The 19,104-nt window shown below is 40.9% G+C and overlaps 2 protein-coding genes across 3 annotated transcripts in view; one reads left to right on the plus strand and one right to left on the minus strand.

The window, feature by feature from the left end:
- Positions 1-5,256: 5,256 nt before the first annotated feature.
- On the minus strand, positions 5,257-15,611 carry dctn2 (dynactin 2 (p50)). Of its 2 annotated transcripts, none has more exons than XM_061785630.1 (14): positions 15,402-15,611; positions 15,051-15,119; positions 11,980-12,076; positions 11,826-11,887; positions 10,843-10,941; positions 10,574-10,734; positions 10,123-10,276; positions 8,886-8,951; positions 8,695-8,733; positions 8,481-8,558; positions 7,686-7,757; positions 7,499-7,601; positions 6,122-6,213; positions 5,257-5,942 (listed from the first exon to the last, which is right to left on the minus strand). In XM_061785630.1, the coding sequence occupies exons 1-14, from the start codon at positions 15,435-15,437 to the stop codon at positions 5,781-5,783; spliced, it is 1,290 nt and encodes a 429-aa protein (XP_061641614.1). In that variant the 5' UTR covers positions 15,438-15,611; the 3' UTR covers positions 5,257-5,780. The 2 variants fall into 2 exon arrangements, with proteins under 2 accessions (XP_061641614.1, XP_061641615.1); XM_061785631.1 differs by having other exon boundaries at positions 5,257-5,867; positions 15,402-15,608.
- Positions 15,612-17,006: 1,395 nt separating this feature from the next.
- Positions 17,007-19,104, plus strand: part of kif5ab (kinesin family member 5A, b) — a 63,262-nt gene continuing 61,164 nt past the window's right edge. Inside the window, exon 1 of the mRNA XM_061785698.1 lies at positions 17,007-17,454. Coding sequence (XP_061641682.1) covers positions 17,326-17,454 — 129 coding nt within the window. The 5' untranslated portion in view covers positions 17,007-17,325. The remainder of the gene's footprint in view (positions 17,455-19,104) is intronic.

A 19,104-nucleotide genomic window follows, 5' to 3' on the forward strand; every position in this document is an offset into this window, starting at 1 on the left:
CGTCACGGCCGCGCGCACGCTCCGTTCTCTGCGACTGACTTCCGGGATGGTATCAAAACAAGCGGGAGCGCGCACCTATGCGACTTTCCCCTATTGTCTCGTACGAAAAGTTTTTAAATAATAACTTTGTGCTATTTTAGGATGTACTGAGGGTATTACACATATTATACTGGTATTGCTTGATTTAGTTATCGTATTGTAGATTTTACTTTTGGACTGATTTGCAATACGTTTCATCAAAACAAAATATTAGACAAGACAGATCCAAATCCACTGCCAAATCAGCAAAAAAAAAAAAAAATATATATATATTATATTTGTACAACTAGTGCAAAATGGAAAGCATAATATTATTGACAGTGATATAGAATCATATATATACATATAGTATGAACACTGTGAAACTTCTGCTGGTATGCATAAAACTGTATGCCTAAGAGTTGCAGATAGACATTTAAACTTAAAAGGAATTAAAGACCATATGGAAATGTGCTAAAAAGTATATTCACATAGTCATATTTGACCAATGAGAGCAAATTGACAGTTAAAAAATATGACATAAATACATCTAAAATTATTATTTTATGCTGGTATTTTTTCATGAAAAATATAGTAAGCCTAAGTGCTCAGTATTAAGTCATCAGTTGAACTTCCCATTTGTCATTAAAATGGCTGCTTATATTTGAAAATGCACATTCACATACATCAACAACATAAGTAGATCAGTTTCACCCTCCGGTCATGTTGACAGGAGATAAAATAATAACATACTAAGTGTTAGAACAAAACCTTCAGGCTTAGCATCATAATTCTGCCACTGTGGGGACCCCGGTTCAAGTCACTAACCGGCGGAGAAGAAAAAAAAAAAAAAAAAAAAGAGCATGAGAGGATGCGGCATCGTACCGTCCATCCTGTGGTGTCCTTGAGCAAGACAGCGATACCCGGGCGCTTCAAATCGCCCTCATGCTCCAGTGTGTGCCACGAATAATGTCTTTGCTGTGTCTGCTACTGTGATAGGTCAAATGTTTGCACGTGTTCACGTCAAGATTATTCTTTTTTGAATCGCCTTCTGTCCTTCATTCATTCCATCCTCCCTTCTTTAAATAAATTTACTATAAAAGTGTGCATTACCTACTTTTGCCCCAGCATGTATAATCACAGTTGTTTTACTAATGCCTACATTTTTTAAAATCTATGGTAAACAAAGCCATGTGTTCCCTATAAATGACGACACACACACAAAAAAAGTGGATTTCAGTCGTTGTCCGAGGGCCGTAAAAGAAAAGCAAACATGATGCAACAATCAGATAAATGTGCATTGTGTAGCTTCTGTGGGTTCAAATGCTTTTATAACTTGAGATTTTGTGTGTTTTTAGGAGATGATTTAAGTGCTCCACGTGGCAGTATATGCTCACCTATGCTCTAGCTATTATTAATAAAGAATCATTTGCCTGTTATATGATTATCATTAATAATAATAATTTGCCTGTTACGTGATTACCAAAGCAATTAGACAACTACAGTGATCCGCTTGGCCGCACTTGGTTATTTGGAGATCCTGTCACTTCTCGGACATTTGCGGTAACAAAGCTCGACGTAAACAAGCCGTTGACGCCCCGCAAACCGGAGAAGCCCCGCGCGCTCCCGCGGCGGCAGGGGCGCGCGCCCCCTCATAGCAACAGCGGCGAGCAGCGAATCGCGAGCTCAAACACTTGTCTCCGGGACCGGCTTACAGCACCGGCAACGCGTCACGGCTCGGGTGGCTGTTGCTGAGTAGTTCGGCACACTTGGACCGCCACAAACCCCCCCCCCCCCCCCCCCCCCCCCACCCGGCTGTCTGTTGACTTTGTCAGGATCTGGGCTCTCTTCATTAGCTAGACCTTGCTTGCACCAGTTTCATTTGTTTTTAACAATCACACACAAACAACTACGATGTTTACTTCATTCAAATTATTCTCCCACGTGACATCCAAGTCCAAGGGACACTTTATTGATCCGATATACAATTTATAAAAGATATATATTATATAAACAGCCCGAGAGTTATTCACTTCACAATTGCTTTATTGCATATTATTTCGAGCTGTTTCTGATATTTTGACCCCCTTGTGTCACTAAATAACACGATTGAGCAAATTACTCCGTTCTAGGGTCAAAACTCATTTTAAAATTTTGGATTTTAAATACAATTGTGACATTCCAAGTGTAATAATAAGTTGGCCGCTTATAAGCTACAATAAGACTAAAATGGCATCTGCACCACCGAAATTGAACACTTGTCAGCGGGTTAATGTTCCCTATATCTTATGTTTTAAGAAATGTAAGGTTTCAAAATGCCACAAGTGTGTAAAAAAAAAAAAAAAAAAAAAAATGTATAGTAAAACTAAAATACAGTAAAAGACAGCCCATGGAACCTCCAAAGTTAAACATAATCGTGAAAATTAATCATTTCCCAAGTCAAATTCATCAAATCTTATGTCTGAAGTAATATTGTAACATTCCAAAATGTCATAAAAGTATAAACATAAGTTTGGTGCCATACAATAAAACTAAAAGTGAACGAGACCCTCGTGGAACCTCCAAATTTGACCACAATCAAGAAGTATTCCCGTCCAGGTTCAAACTCATTTTAAAACGTTGTAATATTTCAAATACCACTGCAAAAATAAGTTAAGTGTTGTGAAATAGAACTAAATAAAAAAAAAAAAGTAGTAGTAAAAAAAGTAAAACCTCCAAAGTTGCAAAGTTGACGGCGCCAGAGTTCTTCATTTAACAATAGCTAAAAGGCACTCAAGTGGAACCTCTAAAGTTGAGTTGCGCTTTACAGGTTGTAGCGAGTAGCCAGACGATTTCCTGCATTGCAGCAAGTTCCATTTCCTGCTGAGCACCACGCTACCTCAGTCAAGACTCACGCCACACCCAGTCAGCTCACCACAGCACACACACACAGGCACCCCCCCCATCCCCTCGATTCCCCCCCCACACCCACCCATAAATACGTGCACACACAGCAGCTGTCGGAAAGCATCCAGGCTCCGAGGCTAGACGAAGCGATACAGCTGTTAATGTGGTGATAGGATAAAGCCTGAAGTCTAACATGGCTTCACAAGGTACAGTCTCCTCCAAAAGCATTGGAACGGCAAGGTCAATTCCTTTGTTTTTGTTGTTTATTGAACACATTTGGGCTTCAGATCAAAAGATGAATGAGACAAAAGTTCAGAATTGCAGCTTTTATTTCACGGTATTTACATCTAGATGTGTTAACTCAGGACAGAGCACCTTTTGTTTGTACCCACCCACTTTTCAAGTGAGCAAAAGTATTGGAATATGTGACTGATGGGTGTTTCTAGTTGCTCAGGTGTTGTGTTGCCTTTTAGAGTGATTGCCTCAACATTAGATCGTGCTTGTTTTTGGCTTTGGCTTTCACTTGTGAAAACTGCATTTGCTGTTAAGCAAACATGAATGCCAGAGGGAAGTCTATGGGAGAAAAGCAAATCATTTTGAAGCTGAGAGAAGAGGAAAACTCGATCGGAGCTATTGCACAAACATTGGGCATAGCCAATACAACAATTTGGAATGTCCTGAAAAAGAAAAACTACTGCTGTACTGAGCAACAGACATCGAACAGGTCAGCTCAGGGCAGTTGATGACAGAAACGTGAGAGATGTGAAGAAACGCCCAAAGGCAACAGTCAGTGACATCACTGCCGAACCTCCGCAGGGCAGGGGTGAAGGTATCACAATCCACTGTTCGAAGACTTCGAGAGAAGAACTATACAGGCCATACCACATGATGCAAACGACTAATCAGTGAAAAAGAATCAGAAGGCCAGATTGGATTTTGCAAAGAAGTACAGCGGTGAGCCACAAAAAGTTTTGGAACAAAGTTTTATGGACTGATGAGCCCAAGATTAACCTCTACCAAAGGCCAAAGTATGGAGAAAGAAAGGATCTGCTTATGATCCAAAACACACAAACTCCTCTGTAAAGCATGGTGGAGGTAATGTCATGGCTTGGGCTTGCATGGCTGCTTCTGGAACGGGCTCACTAGTCTTTATTGATAATATGATGGTAGCAGCAGAATGAATTCTGAAGTCTACAAAACAATATTGTCTGGCAATTTACAGAAAAATGCATCCAAACGAATCGGGAGAAGCTTCATCATGCAACAAGTCAGTGACCCAAAACACACTGGCAACACAACAAAGGACTTCATCAGGGGGAAAAAGTGGAAGGTCTTGGACTGGCTAAGTCAATCACCGGACCTTTATTGATTAGCGCACCGCAGCTTTATTTGATGTACGAAAAACAATGACATCAGATCAAATAATTTTCAAAGCTTTTCAAAGAGTGGGCTTTGTGACCTATGATGTACAACTTAACGGTCTTTTGACGTTCCACACGGTTCAGTTTTAGGGCCGCTGCTTTTCACTTTGTAATCGTTGCTCCTAGGGTCTGTCTTGAGTAAGCATGGGATTTCCTTCCATTTAGAAGAAAGAAGCCTTCTCCTCGCAACCTCTTTCTGAACCCAGCTGTCTCAAACTTGGGTTTCAAGTTGGACAGTGATTTTAAAATGGATTGCACCACTGTATTTATGTGGATTTATTTTTATTTTTTTTACTAACTACAGTGGTGTCCTGAGATACGACTTCCTCGACTTAAAAGTTTTTCAAGATATGAGCAGTCACTTGAGGAAAATTGGCTAGCACCAACATTGGTTTTAAGAACCAATCGTGAGAAACGTAGCATTGGAAGCGTCCCAAACTTAAACTCACTCCTCAACGAGATTCATTCATCATCATCAGTCCTCCTGCTCTTACTTGACAGTAACAGTGTTGTGTGATCAAATTGAGTCCAGATGGTCTGGCAGTCCGATAGATGAGCACATACACATGATACACTGCATGTACAGTGAGGACACGCCCTTCTCTATTTCAGCTGTGTAACACCCTGGAGGTCTGACTTCCTTTACTAAAACACATTTTTTAAAAATAGACATAATAAAAAGTTATATGTAATGCGGGCCCAGATGTGTGTGGGTAGGTGATTATTTTAGTGGAGCAATTGATTTTTATTTGAAAGAAAACTGGACTGGCGACCAGACCAGGCTGGACCAAGTTTCTCTTACTCACGATTGAACCTATAGATGTTTTTCCTCCATATAGTTTTGTGTCCTTTAATAAGTGCTATGCTGCCACCTACTGCTTCTCAACGAGTATAACAGTTGGAAGAACTCTACACTTGGAATACATACAAATCGAGTTAATCTGTTTTATTGATCATATTCCGTGACCATTATACATTTGAATTGTAGGCAATGGCAATGCAGATTAAAAGTGTGTGTGGTGTGTCCCAGTCATAATATAAATACAAATGATCGACTGAGCTCAAGCAAACAAGGTAATTTGGATATATTTACACATTTTTCCTTCTGGGGCCCCACAACATTTATTTTTTTCCTAAACATCTCTAATGTATCCTTCCAACATTACTGTGAGCCATTTAACAGGATGAGTATAAACTACAGTGCAAATCCAGTCTCATCTTGAATCGTCAGTTCTACTAATCATAAAATCCAAAGCAGTCAGTTCAATTAACTTGAGGAAATTTGGTCTTCTTTTCAAATCTTTCCCAACATTCCACTTAGTGAAGAAGGCATAGGTGGAGGAAGAGAGCAGTAGGGGGAGGGGGTGGGCAGAAGAGTCAATGTGGGACTCTCATTTGTCCATGTTGACACCCAAATGATTTGTTTTCTTTTTTTATTTCTTTTTTTGGCCAGTTTTATTTGGACACCTTTTTCATCCGCTGGTCGAGCGTGGCGAAGTTCTCCTCGATGGCCACCAGGTTTTCCTTCATCGTCTGCTGGACCTGACACATGAGAAGATGGGGAGGAGGACGTCTTTGATGTGAAGAGCAGCAACTTTTTGAAATCCGACACGAGAGCTGTACGTAAAACTCACAAATGTTTGATGTTGATTGACACTGTCATAGAGTAGCTATTAAATGCTGGTTGACCGATTTTGAACTGTCACCATCACAAAACCTTTATCAACTGTGCATAAATGTTTTAAGTCACATTTTAAAGGTTCCAGTGTCATCTTATGGGGTGGTGCGGTCTTTACCTGCGTCAGCAGTGTGTTGTTGTCCTTCAGAGAGTTGTTGATCATCTGCTGAGTGGTGTCCAGATGTGTGAGCAGTTGACCAAACTGCATAGCTGTGTGACACACCCAAAAAAGACCTTCCTTAAACATTGACTTTTTAACGGCTTGTATACAAACACAGCAAGTGCTGTGACCACGCTCGTTCCAAAAAAAAGGTCCTCATTGAAATTAAAATACTATCGAGCCATTCCAGCCCCACCAAACCCCCAATTTTGTTTTTTAAATAGGGAAAATAGCACTCGATACCATTGTACTTTATACAAACAGAATGACAAGATAATTAAATAGAATGTAAGGCATTAAACAGTTTGTGGATCAAGATTTAATGCTGCAATCCAATTCTGGTGTGTTGAACATCGGGAGGCATGAAAATTCTGTCGAGTCATGCACACAAATGAAGAATAGACTTCGACAAATACTCAGTAAGTTGCTGTAAAATTATTCATTCTTTAGATGATAAAGAATATATGCCTGGGAGTATTGTTATATTATCTGCCTACAAATGTTAGTCCACCATTTGTGTTCAAATATCCGTTGCTTAAAGGGTTGTAAAACTGCAACTATCGATTCTATCCGTTGACAGCATTTTCTATTTATGTTAGCATTAAGCTAGTGGGCTGTTCTTAAGGCAACATAGTTTGATTATTTTAAATACACAAGGTATAATTGTCTTTGGCAGTAAACATCAACTGGAAGTGGCATTAAACAGCTTGAAACCTCTTTCCAAATTAAAAGTTCACTATTATGCCAAATTGCTTACTGTGACACATGTTGAACTGAGTTCACTGCCACAATACAGTTAACTCTGTATGGCCCGTCAGTATCTGGGTTGGGGTATAGAGTCGCTCATTTGAATGAGACAGGGCCCGCCTCTCAAAATGGGCTAATTTCAGCAAGACACGAACTGGGGGTGTAAAGTGCCCTATAATTCTTGAGCCATTTTGACAAAAGGATGTCAAACAGGATGAGAGAATTGGCAACGTTTTTAAATCGTTACAATAAATAAATACTAAAACAATGTCTCCTTTATGATGAGTGTAAACATCATCTTGACTGATAATGGGACAGCTCAAGGCTTGGTGATAAAATGCCTTGTTTTACGATGAAATCATAAATACGCATTTCATTCTCACATTGTCAAGTGTTACACTCCGTTTGTACACGTTGCCTCAGACGGCGATGACGACATTAGTACGCATTTCCAACTATTCGCCCCTCCCCCGCTAACCTACATATATTCCACGTCGGTGAACTCCCGCGGGTACCGTGGTTCCGAGCGACACTACGCCAGCGCGTTGGCAATATGCCACGCATTGTTGGGTCCTGAGAATTTGTCACCTTGCTCGTGCAGCTCCTTGACTGTGACCAGCCTCTGGACCACCTGAGGCACTGATGTGGACGTGGCCTCCCACTTCTGCACCGCGTCATACAGCTGTGACAGCTACAAACACATATTCAAGCTTAACAAAAACAGCAAAACCTTTGACTTGCATGCGAGTAGATCCAAAGTCAAGCGAGCGCTCACCTTGTTTTGTGCGTCGGCATCCTCAATGGCTGTTTTGTGTTTGGCGATCTCGTTCATCTTCCCGAGCACGCTCTTAAAAGGGAGGAATTACAATCCAATTGTAGTCGTGTTAGATACTGTACATGACGCCCTGTCGACACAATTTCATTGAATAGACTGGAACCCTCAAAGTCAAATAATGTGAAAATAGTGCTATTTTCTTGTGCTTTTGTGAGTCTGTTTTTATGTAGATTCAACTCTCTCTATTCGTGGGGGTTCGGGACCAAGAATGGCAAAGATTGTTGAATAGTAGATGGCCCTGGCCTTGTAAACCTTTATGGGTTGTATTATTTCATTCACACCAGGGCTCGGTCCCAGTCCACCACGAAAAGCGGGGAAAACACTATGGCGCCTTTCAACTGACCCAAGGATACGTAACAGCAACTTATTGGATGTGGATGAATGATTTTACGACAATAATGAATCATTTTGGCAAAAAAATAATAATTTGAATCTGTTTTTTATTTTTATTTTGACAGACAAAAGCAATATATACATCAGTCATAAAAGCCTACAAGAACATCCACAGTTATGAGGACTTACCTACAGGTTATAAGTTACATTATTGGTAAAAAAAAAAAAAAATTTAAGTTTTGAAATGATTTATCTTGATCTTTTGTATCACAACAACCTGGCATTCTATCATTGTATATAAAAAAAATTATAACTATTTAACTTTTTCTTTATTTTCCTCATGACTGAATGACCTGGTATGTCTGTCCATAAAAGTTTGCACACCCTTGGTGCAAGGCGTACCTGCAGCCTGGCCTCCACTTGATCCAAAGTAGCAGAGTCCAGCGCACTGACCCTGGCCTGGAGGAGTTCCAATGTATCCTGAAGCAAAAACGGGTCTGAGTTAATAAGGAAATATGTAGTAAACTGTGTGACAGGAAGTGATGTCATCTCTGAAGTGTGACCTCCTTCTTTGGCTACGGCGGATGGCGACGACACAGTTACGTGGACGACTCACCGTCAAACTGACTCCTTGCATGCCGGCGCTCAGAGGACCCTGCAGTGGAAACGCCGAGGAGGACAGAATACATTAATTACATTCATATAAATCAACGTTTGAGGTTACGTATCCATAGCAATGGGAGCATGAATACACTTTGCGTGTGAGGTTTGAAGAGAGGGAAGCAGACATGGAATCAGTGCCAGTACCTGCTTGTCTGATGCTGAGCCAACAGCCATCTCCAGGTCTGCCAGACGCTTCTCCAATTCTGCCATCTACAGAGAGAACGGCGTAGCGCAATTAAAAACACTCGTCCAACTACTGTCAGTTCAGCACTGCCTGCCCAGCAATTGTTTTTTTTTTTAATGGGTTATTCTCTTAAAGTGTGGTACTAGCACAAGTGGTACACAAAATAATTACTGAATGAAATGTTCAAACTGTGTATATAATGTTACAGTGGCTTTAAAAAAAATTATTATTATTATTTTTTTTTTTAAATACAGTACATTTGTTAAGTATAGTTCAGCTGTACTTAACTTTTAACTGCAATGCATTTGCATTTAACCTTGTGTAACTGTTTGTTTTCAAACATTTATTTGATTACATTTGGAATGCATTTTAATTGAATCATTATTTCAATTTTTTACTGATATTTTAGCACAGTGTGAATGTTAACTGCATCAGTGGCTTACAATATTAAATATACATTTTAGGAATAAAATCCCTGCCTGTGCTTACTACACTATTCTAATGTTGGCCAACATGGTAGTATTTGGAGAGCTGTGAATTTTGGGGGGGGTGTAATTGTTGTAAAAAGCTGGAGAAGCGCTGCTGTAAAGTATGGAAAGCAAATGTTGAATAAAATGCAGTAAAAAAAAATAATAATAATAATCAGTGTACATATATGTACAGTGTACATAAAATAGTGAATATTTAAGCAGTCTTTCTGGATTTTCATTCTCTTGGGCTCCGATTGGCTGCTGGTAACGGCACGGATTCTCGGACAAACACTTTCAATTTCGTTTTCAGTCCTAAGATGGCCCCCCGAGCAGCCCACGTCTTTGACAAAGGATTAAGATCCTGAAATGATTCAGGAAGGCCAGAGTTAACATGGCAGTTGTATAGCTAACTAAGTAGGTCGGCTTCAACTCTCAACATAACCCCATGAATACGATACCTTAGACGTTACTGCCATCTAGGGGTATTCACAGCACACAGCGCTTTTTAATGCTTAGAAATATTTGTGTTCAAATTAAGTTTTTGTTTTAAAAGTGTGTTTTAAATTAGTGTGAGTGTGTTTAAAGCGTGTGGGGTGGAAAACTAGATTTTTTTTTGTATGATCTCTATCAGAGGTTTTCAGTTATTGTGGATGAGTCTAGAAAGACACCCTCTGCAATAAACGGGGGTTCACTGGAGTTTAGTTTTATTTCTTCTTTTTTTTTTAACCTTGGCAGACTCGTTGAACTTCTCCTGCTCAGGTCTGCTGTGCAGCTCGTAGAGGACCACTCCGTCCGGGCCCTTGGCCGACGCCGGCACCTTGCCGTCTCCCGCAGAGCTGCTGCGACTGCCCTTGGCCGCCTCTAGCTGTGTGAGCAGGCGCCTGAGGAAGGAGACGCAGCCAAATGGTTACAAGGGGGTTCCTCGGTGTACGACGGAGTTCCGCTCCTACGGCGGCGACGTAGGACACGCTGTCGTCTATCGCTAACCTACGCTAACACGGTAGTCAAATCATCTACAGTAAATATTTGTTCAAAAAACATTTCTTGGCCATGAGTATAAAAATAATCCAATGAAAAGTAAGTTCGGTGCTCACCGAGTGTGCCTTCTCGTGGCACTTTAAAGAAAATGTTTTATAATGACTTCATTCTCGGCAGGCTGTACGCGTGGGGCGGCTCACCTGGCCAGCGCTCCGTCCGGATCCGCCAGGTTGATGTGCGCCTGCGGTCCCAGAAGTGAGTCAAGGTGAGCCGAAACCAGATGCTGCTTGAGCTGGGCCGCCTGCTGTGCGAGGACCACCGGGGTCAGGCGCTCTTCCGCGTTGCTTTCCTTTGTGACGGCCTGGCGGCACAGTCAATACGTGACATTGTAACAGTGTCACACTAATAAGTGATGACAATTCAATGAGTGTGCGTGTGTGTGACTGTCTGAGTGTGTGCGTGACGCTACCTGGATGGTGTCCACCTCCTGACAGAGCTCCTGGATCTCGTTCACCAGGCGTTGGTATTTCTGCTGGGGCGTCTCCTTGACACCGCAGCCCTCTCCCAGCTGCACCACAAAAAGGGAAAAACACAGAAAATAAGGTTGCAAAGGGGTGGAATTTATATGGGAAGTTAAGCTGCGGAATTGGTATAGGTCAAGCATAAATATAGACATTTTGCTTTGTTGTGGACATGCATACATGCGAGAAAAGAAATTGGAGTGGTCCTGCGACTTTAGTGATAAGAAGCAGTATAGAAAATGGATGGATCATTTGCAATGGTGCATGCGTGTGTCCGCAGTAAGATTATTCCATGCGGAAAAATTATCCCTGTGAAGCTTCGAGGCGGAGGTTTTGACCTTTTCATTACAATTGAAATATTCCAGTTATTGCAGTCATCGCTTCAGCCCTACAATCATTTTCATTCTCAATCATTCTCATTGAAGACCAAAAACATGAATGTTGAGTTAAATATTAGGTGCCCCCCCCCGACCCAACCCATTCAAAACGTTAAAAAAAAATTTAAAAAATGCAGCCCTATCCAAAAATACCAACAAAGTCTCATTCACACAGTGAAAACTCAAAAGTTTACCAAAAAAATTGTCTCTTAGTTCTGGTAAAAAAATAATACATAACACTTAGAAATAAGATTCGTTATCTAAAAAGTAACTTATTTTTAGACAATTTTCACTTGTTTCAACCAATTTCACCTGAAATGAGTAGAAAAAAAATTGCCAATAGATTAAGGGGGGGACTTACTCAACTGAATCATCAGTGCATGTGATGGAGAAATAGCATGAAATATGCTTGTTTTACCCGGATTACGCGAAAATGTATTTAAGTGCCCTATTAAGAGTCAACCTTCAAAATCCTGGTTTACTCATATTTATTTGATTCTGATGGAATGCCTCCTAACAGATTCAAAGGCGTGTCCCGAACAGACTGTACTCACAATTTCAAATTCTCCAGACTCGTAGCCCACTCTTCTGCTTTTACTAATTCTGTCTGAGAAGTCTGCAAAGGAAAGCGAGGATGAGACGAAGCCTAAATCAAAGGCCAGAGCAGTTAGTGGACTTTTTGGCTTCATTCATTATGTAGAAGCTGACCCAGTCCTTTGGTGTTGACATGCTTGTCCTTGAATTTGTCGTAAGCTGCGTTTGGGTTGACCACAATTCTCTCCACGCTGTCGCTGCACAGCTCCTCCTGTTATCGGGGGAAGACAAAAGAAAGTCGGACGCGTCTACACAGAAAATAAATATGCAGAGGGTCCTTTTTGAGGTTTACGAACGGTGTGTAATGAACTACCTTGTGCAGCAGGGTATGAATACATTGTCATGCTCATTTAGCGCCATCCCTACTGTTTATCAATGGATTGTTTTATATTTATGGCCTAGAAGTGTTTTTCACAACAATATAGGGCTTCTGCGTTGGCATACGTCAGTGATAGACTGGACGCCACATTCCATTTTACGTTTAAATTCAGGTTACGTCTCCAACGTAGGAATGGAACCTTCTAGCCGTTGTAAACCAAGGACCCCCTGTATTTTGGACATCATTAAAAAAAAAAAAAAAAAAAGAAAGATAAACCTGGCAGGTCAACTTGATCACCGCCACCCAACAAAATGTCTTTAGACAGATTTCCTTTGAAATTAAAATGATTGTCATAAATGAATCACAAATGAATGACAACATTAAAACGATGCAGATTAGTTTGGGGCTAAATTCCTTGGTGATTTCAGTATGATTAAAAAGCAGTGTAGGACTAAAACTAATCTTCAAAATGTTGAACTCATTATGAAGTTGTGGAACACCACGACGGTACGTGAATGGAACAAGGAAGCAAACGTGTTGACTGTTTTATAAGTATGATGATGAAGTGAAGACTTTGGATTAAAACACCGACAGACAAATAATAGCAAACGAGGCGACACTGGAAAGGTTACACTGATGCAGGTCGGGAGGGGAGGAAGCGGGATGGAGACGAGGAGGGTTAGTCAGGCTCTTACCAGCTCCTTGGGTTTCCAAAGAGAGTTAGAAAGAGCATAAAAACAGTTACGGGTGGGAGAGAGAGACAACACATTAATGTGGTTATCACACACACACACTCACACACAACAGGATCAGCTTACTGGGAGCAGGGAAAGAAGATAAGAAAGAAAGTAGTGAATGCTTCAGTGAGCACCCTAAAATCATCTTAGGATGGCTCCAGTTCTTTCTGTCTTCCCCCAGTTGTGACACAGTGTGAGGTAGGGGCGTTGGCGGGGGGGGGGGGGGGGGGGGGGGGGGGGGGGGGGGGGAGGGGGGAGGGGTGCTTCTCTCTTTCACTCTATACACACTACAAATGCATTATTATGGACAACCGCCATGTATCCGGGCACAAGATTTTCTCATGCATTTCCAAACATAAAAGTGGAGCACATTATATCCGGATTTACACCACAGGTCCAAAGTGACCAATTCCAACTGAATGCCTATATCCGAGTCTATTTCCATGTACATTTCAAGTGCAGATGCCTAAATTACATGTCAATAACTCCACAAGCATTAACAGCAAGCAGAGGGAACAAGGAAGTAAACAATGATATATAAATAGTACATATATTAAATTTAGTTGGCCTGGACTGACTGTTCCGCTATTGATGTAAAAATAAATGAAGGTCAAGCTTACATTGACAGGGTACATCCCATCTATGCGTTGTTGTTATTTTTTTTTTTTAAACGGCCATGACGCATATCCCAAATGTGGCTCTTGAGCGCAGGAAAAAAACCAAACAAAACCAAAAAAAAAATCTCAATCGTCACTTACCCCATGCAGTGTATAGTAAATGAGAATTATTTGAAGTATCTTTCGTGACACCCGTTCAGGAACTTTCCTGATACACCTCGTAAAGTTCACGACACAGTTTTAGTGGAAAACACTTGTGTCACATGCATTACGCCTGATATTAAGATAAAGTGCTATTATGATGTAGAGCGCGTGGAGGCTTTTAAACAGCCAAGTTCGTCAGAGCGAGAAATAAGGTTAGCCATGAAGCAGCTGCTAGAGAGCATGACAAGTTAGAGAGAGGAGGTGGAAATACAGTTTTTAATACAACACTCCTTTCTTTGAACACACACAGTTCATCCTGTCTTTCTGAAAAGTATAAAATAGCAACACAAACATTAAGAAAACTATTCAGCCCTTGCAATTAACAGTTCAGTCTCCTAATTCCCTTCAAATCAACACAAGGGAAGAGTGGAAGTTTGATTTATAAAAATCATGCAAGTAAAAGCACAGCATTGAAGCCCACTGGGAGTATAAAACACAGTCAATCTTACTTGTAAAAGCTAGGGTCCGAGGCGAGGTGGGTTAGAGTCAAAACAACAAGGGTATTGAGAAGGGAAGACCAACATGGAAGGGAAAATGCCAATTAGGTTTTAACTCTTCAAGTTAGAAGTCCAAACATTTGAAATCTGTGCTAAAAAGCCCCGTTCAGCGCTTACGACCCCAACCAATGTCATGGCATTGAGAAACAACACAAAACTATGCGAGTCCACCATACGGAACCTAATTCATAACTAGAAAAAGACCCAAAAGGTTTGTGAGGGCCTTGACGAGGTGGATTTATTCAAATTCACAAAAACAGAACAAAGTATATTTGTATTGTCATATATATTATTTGGGAAATTTAAAATTAAGGAAATATCCATCCATCCTTTTTCATAACACGTTTACCTCAGAACTGTAAGGCAGACGTGCTAACCTTCAGGCTACTGTGCTGCCCAGTATTAGAAATTAATTTAAAAAAAATAAATAAAAAAAAAAGTGCAAATGGTATGTAGGCAGGTACGGTACATTATTGAACTTGTAGGAAAATTCTGGATGAAGTGCCCTGGGTGAGGCGAAGACCCTGCACTCTGATAAATGTCTGGTAAATTGAGTAAGACCACGACATGAGGAGAAGCGATAAGATTGGCAAATAAGACTTGGATGCAAGAACTCATTGCAACAGTAAGAATCCCTTCACATTCATTTTTTTCCACCTCACCATTTTCAATGGGAACTATTGGTTAATTTTTTTTCCCATGCAATCTTTCTACACAGAAGCATTTTGTTTATTTGATGACGAATTTGGGACGAAAATAGACACCCTATGATTATTATTATACAGTATATATTTTAAAACATGCGACTTACCGACTCGAACTGAGCCTGGTCATCTTCTGGCAGGTCACCCGTCTCGTACACATCCGGCTCGTTAAACGCCTATTTAAAACAACAAAATAATAACAATTGGAACCAAAAAAACACACGGACAGCAACATCTTTTAGCCTGGCCAACGCCCCGGCTCATTCAAACACGATTTAGCTACTTCTTTCACTTATTGTGGCTTTCAGCGCACCACAAGTACAGCATTTAGCAGGTAAAATCTTACAGTAATGTATTTATAACTGTTTAGAATGCTAATAAAACAGCTGAGTCAAGGTTAGCAAAAGCTAGTCGTGTTAGCCGAAGCTAGGCTAGCCTGCTAAGCAATAGCCACTTACAATTCCTGGTAAATTGGCGTATTTGGGGTCAGCCATTGTCCGTGACAGTGACACAAGACGAACGACGGCGACAGAATGTTATTTATCGATTAACTGAGCCGAAATGTGACAAAAGGCAACAAGCGGACGCTTCGCAGGCTGATGTGGTCACTTGCTTGAGCTGACAGCTTGGGCGTTCGGATTATGGCACGCGTTCGCGCAAAGGCGGTGTTGTTGTAGCTCCACCAACAGTAAACGCGGGAGGCGGCTTAACCCGGTGTGCAAATCAAACGCAAAGGAAATTGTACACTCGTTGCGCATGCGAAGTGTTTCACCAAGAGACAAATGTACGAATTTCGCATTAGAAAAAAGCATTATCTTGTATTGCTAATCAGTATGAAAAGTATCATTCAATATTTTTTTTGTGTGTTTTTTTTAAATAATTGTTAAAAATAACACTGACGTTAGTTTTCCTGTCATAGTCTGGTGTTGTGGCAAAAATTGCCACTTGATGGCGCTAAAGATCCACGAAAACTACTCAATCCCATCAGATTTACACCCTTGGCCCATTTTCAGATTAGGTCCATTAATACTTCGATATAATGCCACAACATTTGTTACGCCTGCACATCTACGTAATAATATGCAGTAAAAGACTTATTGAGCAATCGGAACACACACTCCAAGATACCCCTTCGAATTTAACTGTCATATATATATATTTTTTTTCCCACAAAAATGGAAAAATATTGGAAAAAAGACTGAGTTCTCCTTAAATGAATGGACATAATTTATCTATTTAACCCAAAATAAAACAAAAAAACTTTCAACTCTTTTGCTTTAAACATGTAAAAGGCTTCCTTTATCATATGGGTGGGCAACATATGGTTTATGGGTCATATATAGATGTAAAACACAATAAAACCTCAGTGGAATTATTTATTTAACCCCAGAAATACTCTTAATATATAATAATACACATTTCTTTAGTTGTTGCATCACATTTTTTTCCCTTTTTTTTGAGACCAGACTATAAATATTGTATTTATTTAACCATCAAACCAACGCAGTGTAGTGCCAACTACTCTCGAGGAGGATTTACTCGATGTTAAATTCTTTTCTCTTAAGTATCGGTGACTGGTAACAGCGCCTTCACGAGTACCCAATACCTTGAAATAAGGCCGGTATCGGCCCTGATACCAAAGCATTGTGGTTACATTTTCCTGTGTTATGTGCTGCATGTACCAAAAATATTAGTAACAAACAGTGCAGCTCTCCAACCACAAAAGATAAACACATTGTTAAACAAAGCAAAACTAAGCACTATTGTCTTTTCAAAAGCACATTTTTATAATTGCACCCCACTGGCGTTTGCAGGTGTTCCATATGAGGGTACTTTAGCACCTGACCCGGCAACCCAATTTAGGTCGAGTACATGAATTTCTTTAGGATTTTTAGAAGTGAACTTTCCAGTTTTTTGGGGGGCCAGATGGTGTCAGATCACTTCTTCTTCATCTAGTGGTGCTGATGAGAGGATGTCGAATGCCCCCGCCCACTCTTAGAGAGAGCGAGAGAAAGAGCGAGAGAGGGGAAGGGAGAAAGAGGTGGGGGAAGAGAGGGAGAGATGCAAGCATGCTGCTTTTTGCAGACGCTGTCGACCGGACCAGTTTGGACTGTTCTCCCCAATGCAACCCTCCGCCATCTGTTCACCACCCAATTGAGCCTCGGGGTTGTTTTCTTTCTTTCTCTTTGTATTTTAACCCCTTTTCTTTTTATCCTCCATGCTTTTGAATGTAAAAAAAAAAAAAAAAAAAAAAAAAAAAAACATCATTGTAGATAGTCTAATCTTGCAAATGCATCGCCTTGTGTGTGCGTAAACCAGCATCCACTTGGGAACAGGTTGCAGGGAGCTTCATTTTATTTTTTTTATTTTTTTTTTACAACAATGGCTGACAGTAATGCAGAATGCAATATCAAGGTGCTGTGTCGTTTTCGTCCACTCAACCGGTCAGAAATCCTGCGTGGAGATAAGTTCATCCCGGTGTTCCAAGGTGAAGACGCCGTTCTCCTTGGGGTAAGTTATTAACGTGATTTATTGTATTTTTTTCTCATTGTCATTCTGTCAGTTAATGCTAATTCACACCGATGACAGCTTAAAAGCTTCTGAAGAAGTCATGGATCAATATTCCAGTTTGCAAACTATAAATAAACGGGCATGTCATGTTTTATAACATTTTTGCTCTGACCTTATGTGTCGTGCTTTAAAAATGCACTTTAAAGCATCAGCTTGTGTTAGAATTGATCAAACTGAGGACCCAATGCAACGCCTGATTGTGAATTATGAGCTGCTGCCAGTCTAAAGGGAGTCTTGATTATACGTGTGGTTCCGGGGAGTGTTTTTCCCCCCCCCCCCCCTTCTTTTTTTACAACTGTCGATTATACACATTGATTTGGAGGAGCAGACGGGAAAGCCACAAGAAGCTGTACACATCTTCAATTGCATGCAGATACGCACAGTCTACCTGAGGTCGATGTGCCTGGGGCTTGCCCATGTGACAGTGCAGGCAGCAGGTGGGGCATTTGGGGGGAGTTTAAATGCAAATGTGGTCATTGTTTGAATGGGAGGTCTAAATCTCACCCATCTGCTGTGAGGATTGAGTGGAAGTGATGGTGGGGACTGCAGAAAATTGCAGTCGGTGTCCTCACACACGTACACCCATCAGCCATGATATTACGACTCAGCATCCATCCATCCATCCATTTTCTATACCACTCATTAGAGTTGCAGGTGAGCTGGAGACTGTCCGAGTTGACTTTTGGCGAGAGAAGCGGGGTACACCCGTGACTGACTGACAATCAATTACGGGGCACAATTATCCATTTTCTACATCACTTGCCCTCATTAGAGTTGCAGGGAACAAGCATATTGTAGGAGACTTTTGGTGAGAGAAGTGAGGTACAAGGGGAAAACTTGACGTGCTACTCGGTAGTCCACTGCACTGGCGTTCTATCAACTGTGGGATAACTATGCTAATTTTGTAAAAAATTTTTAACACATTCTGAATGACCGTTTTGCTTTTTCTTTGGCTTTTTGTTCTCTCCACAGCAAGAGGATATCATGTACACTCGGAGTGATCGCACAAAGTAGGCAGACTGTCATTCAAAGCAATCAGACTCCTGCATTTACCATCCACGACAGTAAAGAATGTTCTGCAACGTGACTCATCTTCGCATTGCGCCTCATGTTAACGAGGACATTAAAAAAAAAATGGACGTATGTTTAAATTAGCCAGCGGTGGAAGCGCCATTCTTTTGCAGTCTAGTAGGAGAGGTATCTAAAATAACACCACAAAAGTCACAAGATTTATTGGTAAATTGGCAACACTGAGTTGTCGTTAACCCTTAGCTCTCCTCTACGGTAACAAAAGCCGCACATCGCGTTTGTATAAGACAGAACCGTTTTCCAAAGTGTGACAAATCGATATACAGCAGTTCCTTGACCTACCAGTTTAATTCATTCCGTAACTCTCATATCTCAAATCATCTTTACCCCTTGAAATGAATGGAAATGCCATTAATCTGTTCCAACCATACATTATGCGCCTTTGCGTGTGTGCCTTGACCACTAGGGGGGCAGTATAATACAGAGAAGCGATATACACAAATAGGACGCTTACAACTGCTCAGTAAGCTGCAGTAATGTTAGTCGTTTTTCGCAAAGGGT

The sequence above is a fragment of the Phyllopteryx taeniolatus genome, chromosome 9, assembly GCF_024500385.1.
Source record: "Phyllopteryx taeniolatus isolate TA_2022b chromosome 9, UOR_Ptae_1.2, whole genome shotgun sequence".
NCBI classification, from domain to species: domain Eukaryota; kingdom Metazoa; phylum Chordata; class Actinopteri; order Syngnathiformes; family Syngnathidae; genus Phyllopteryx; species Phyllopteryx taeniolatus.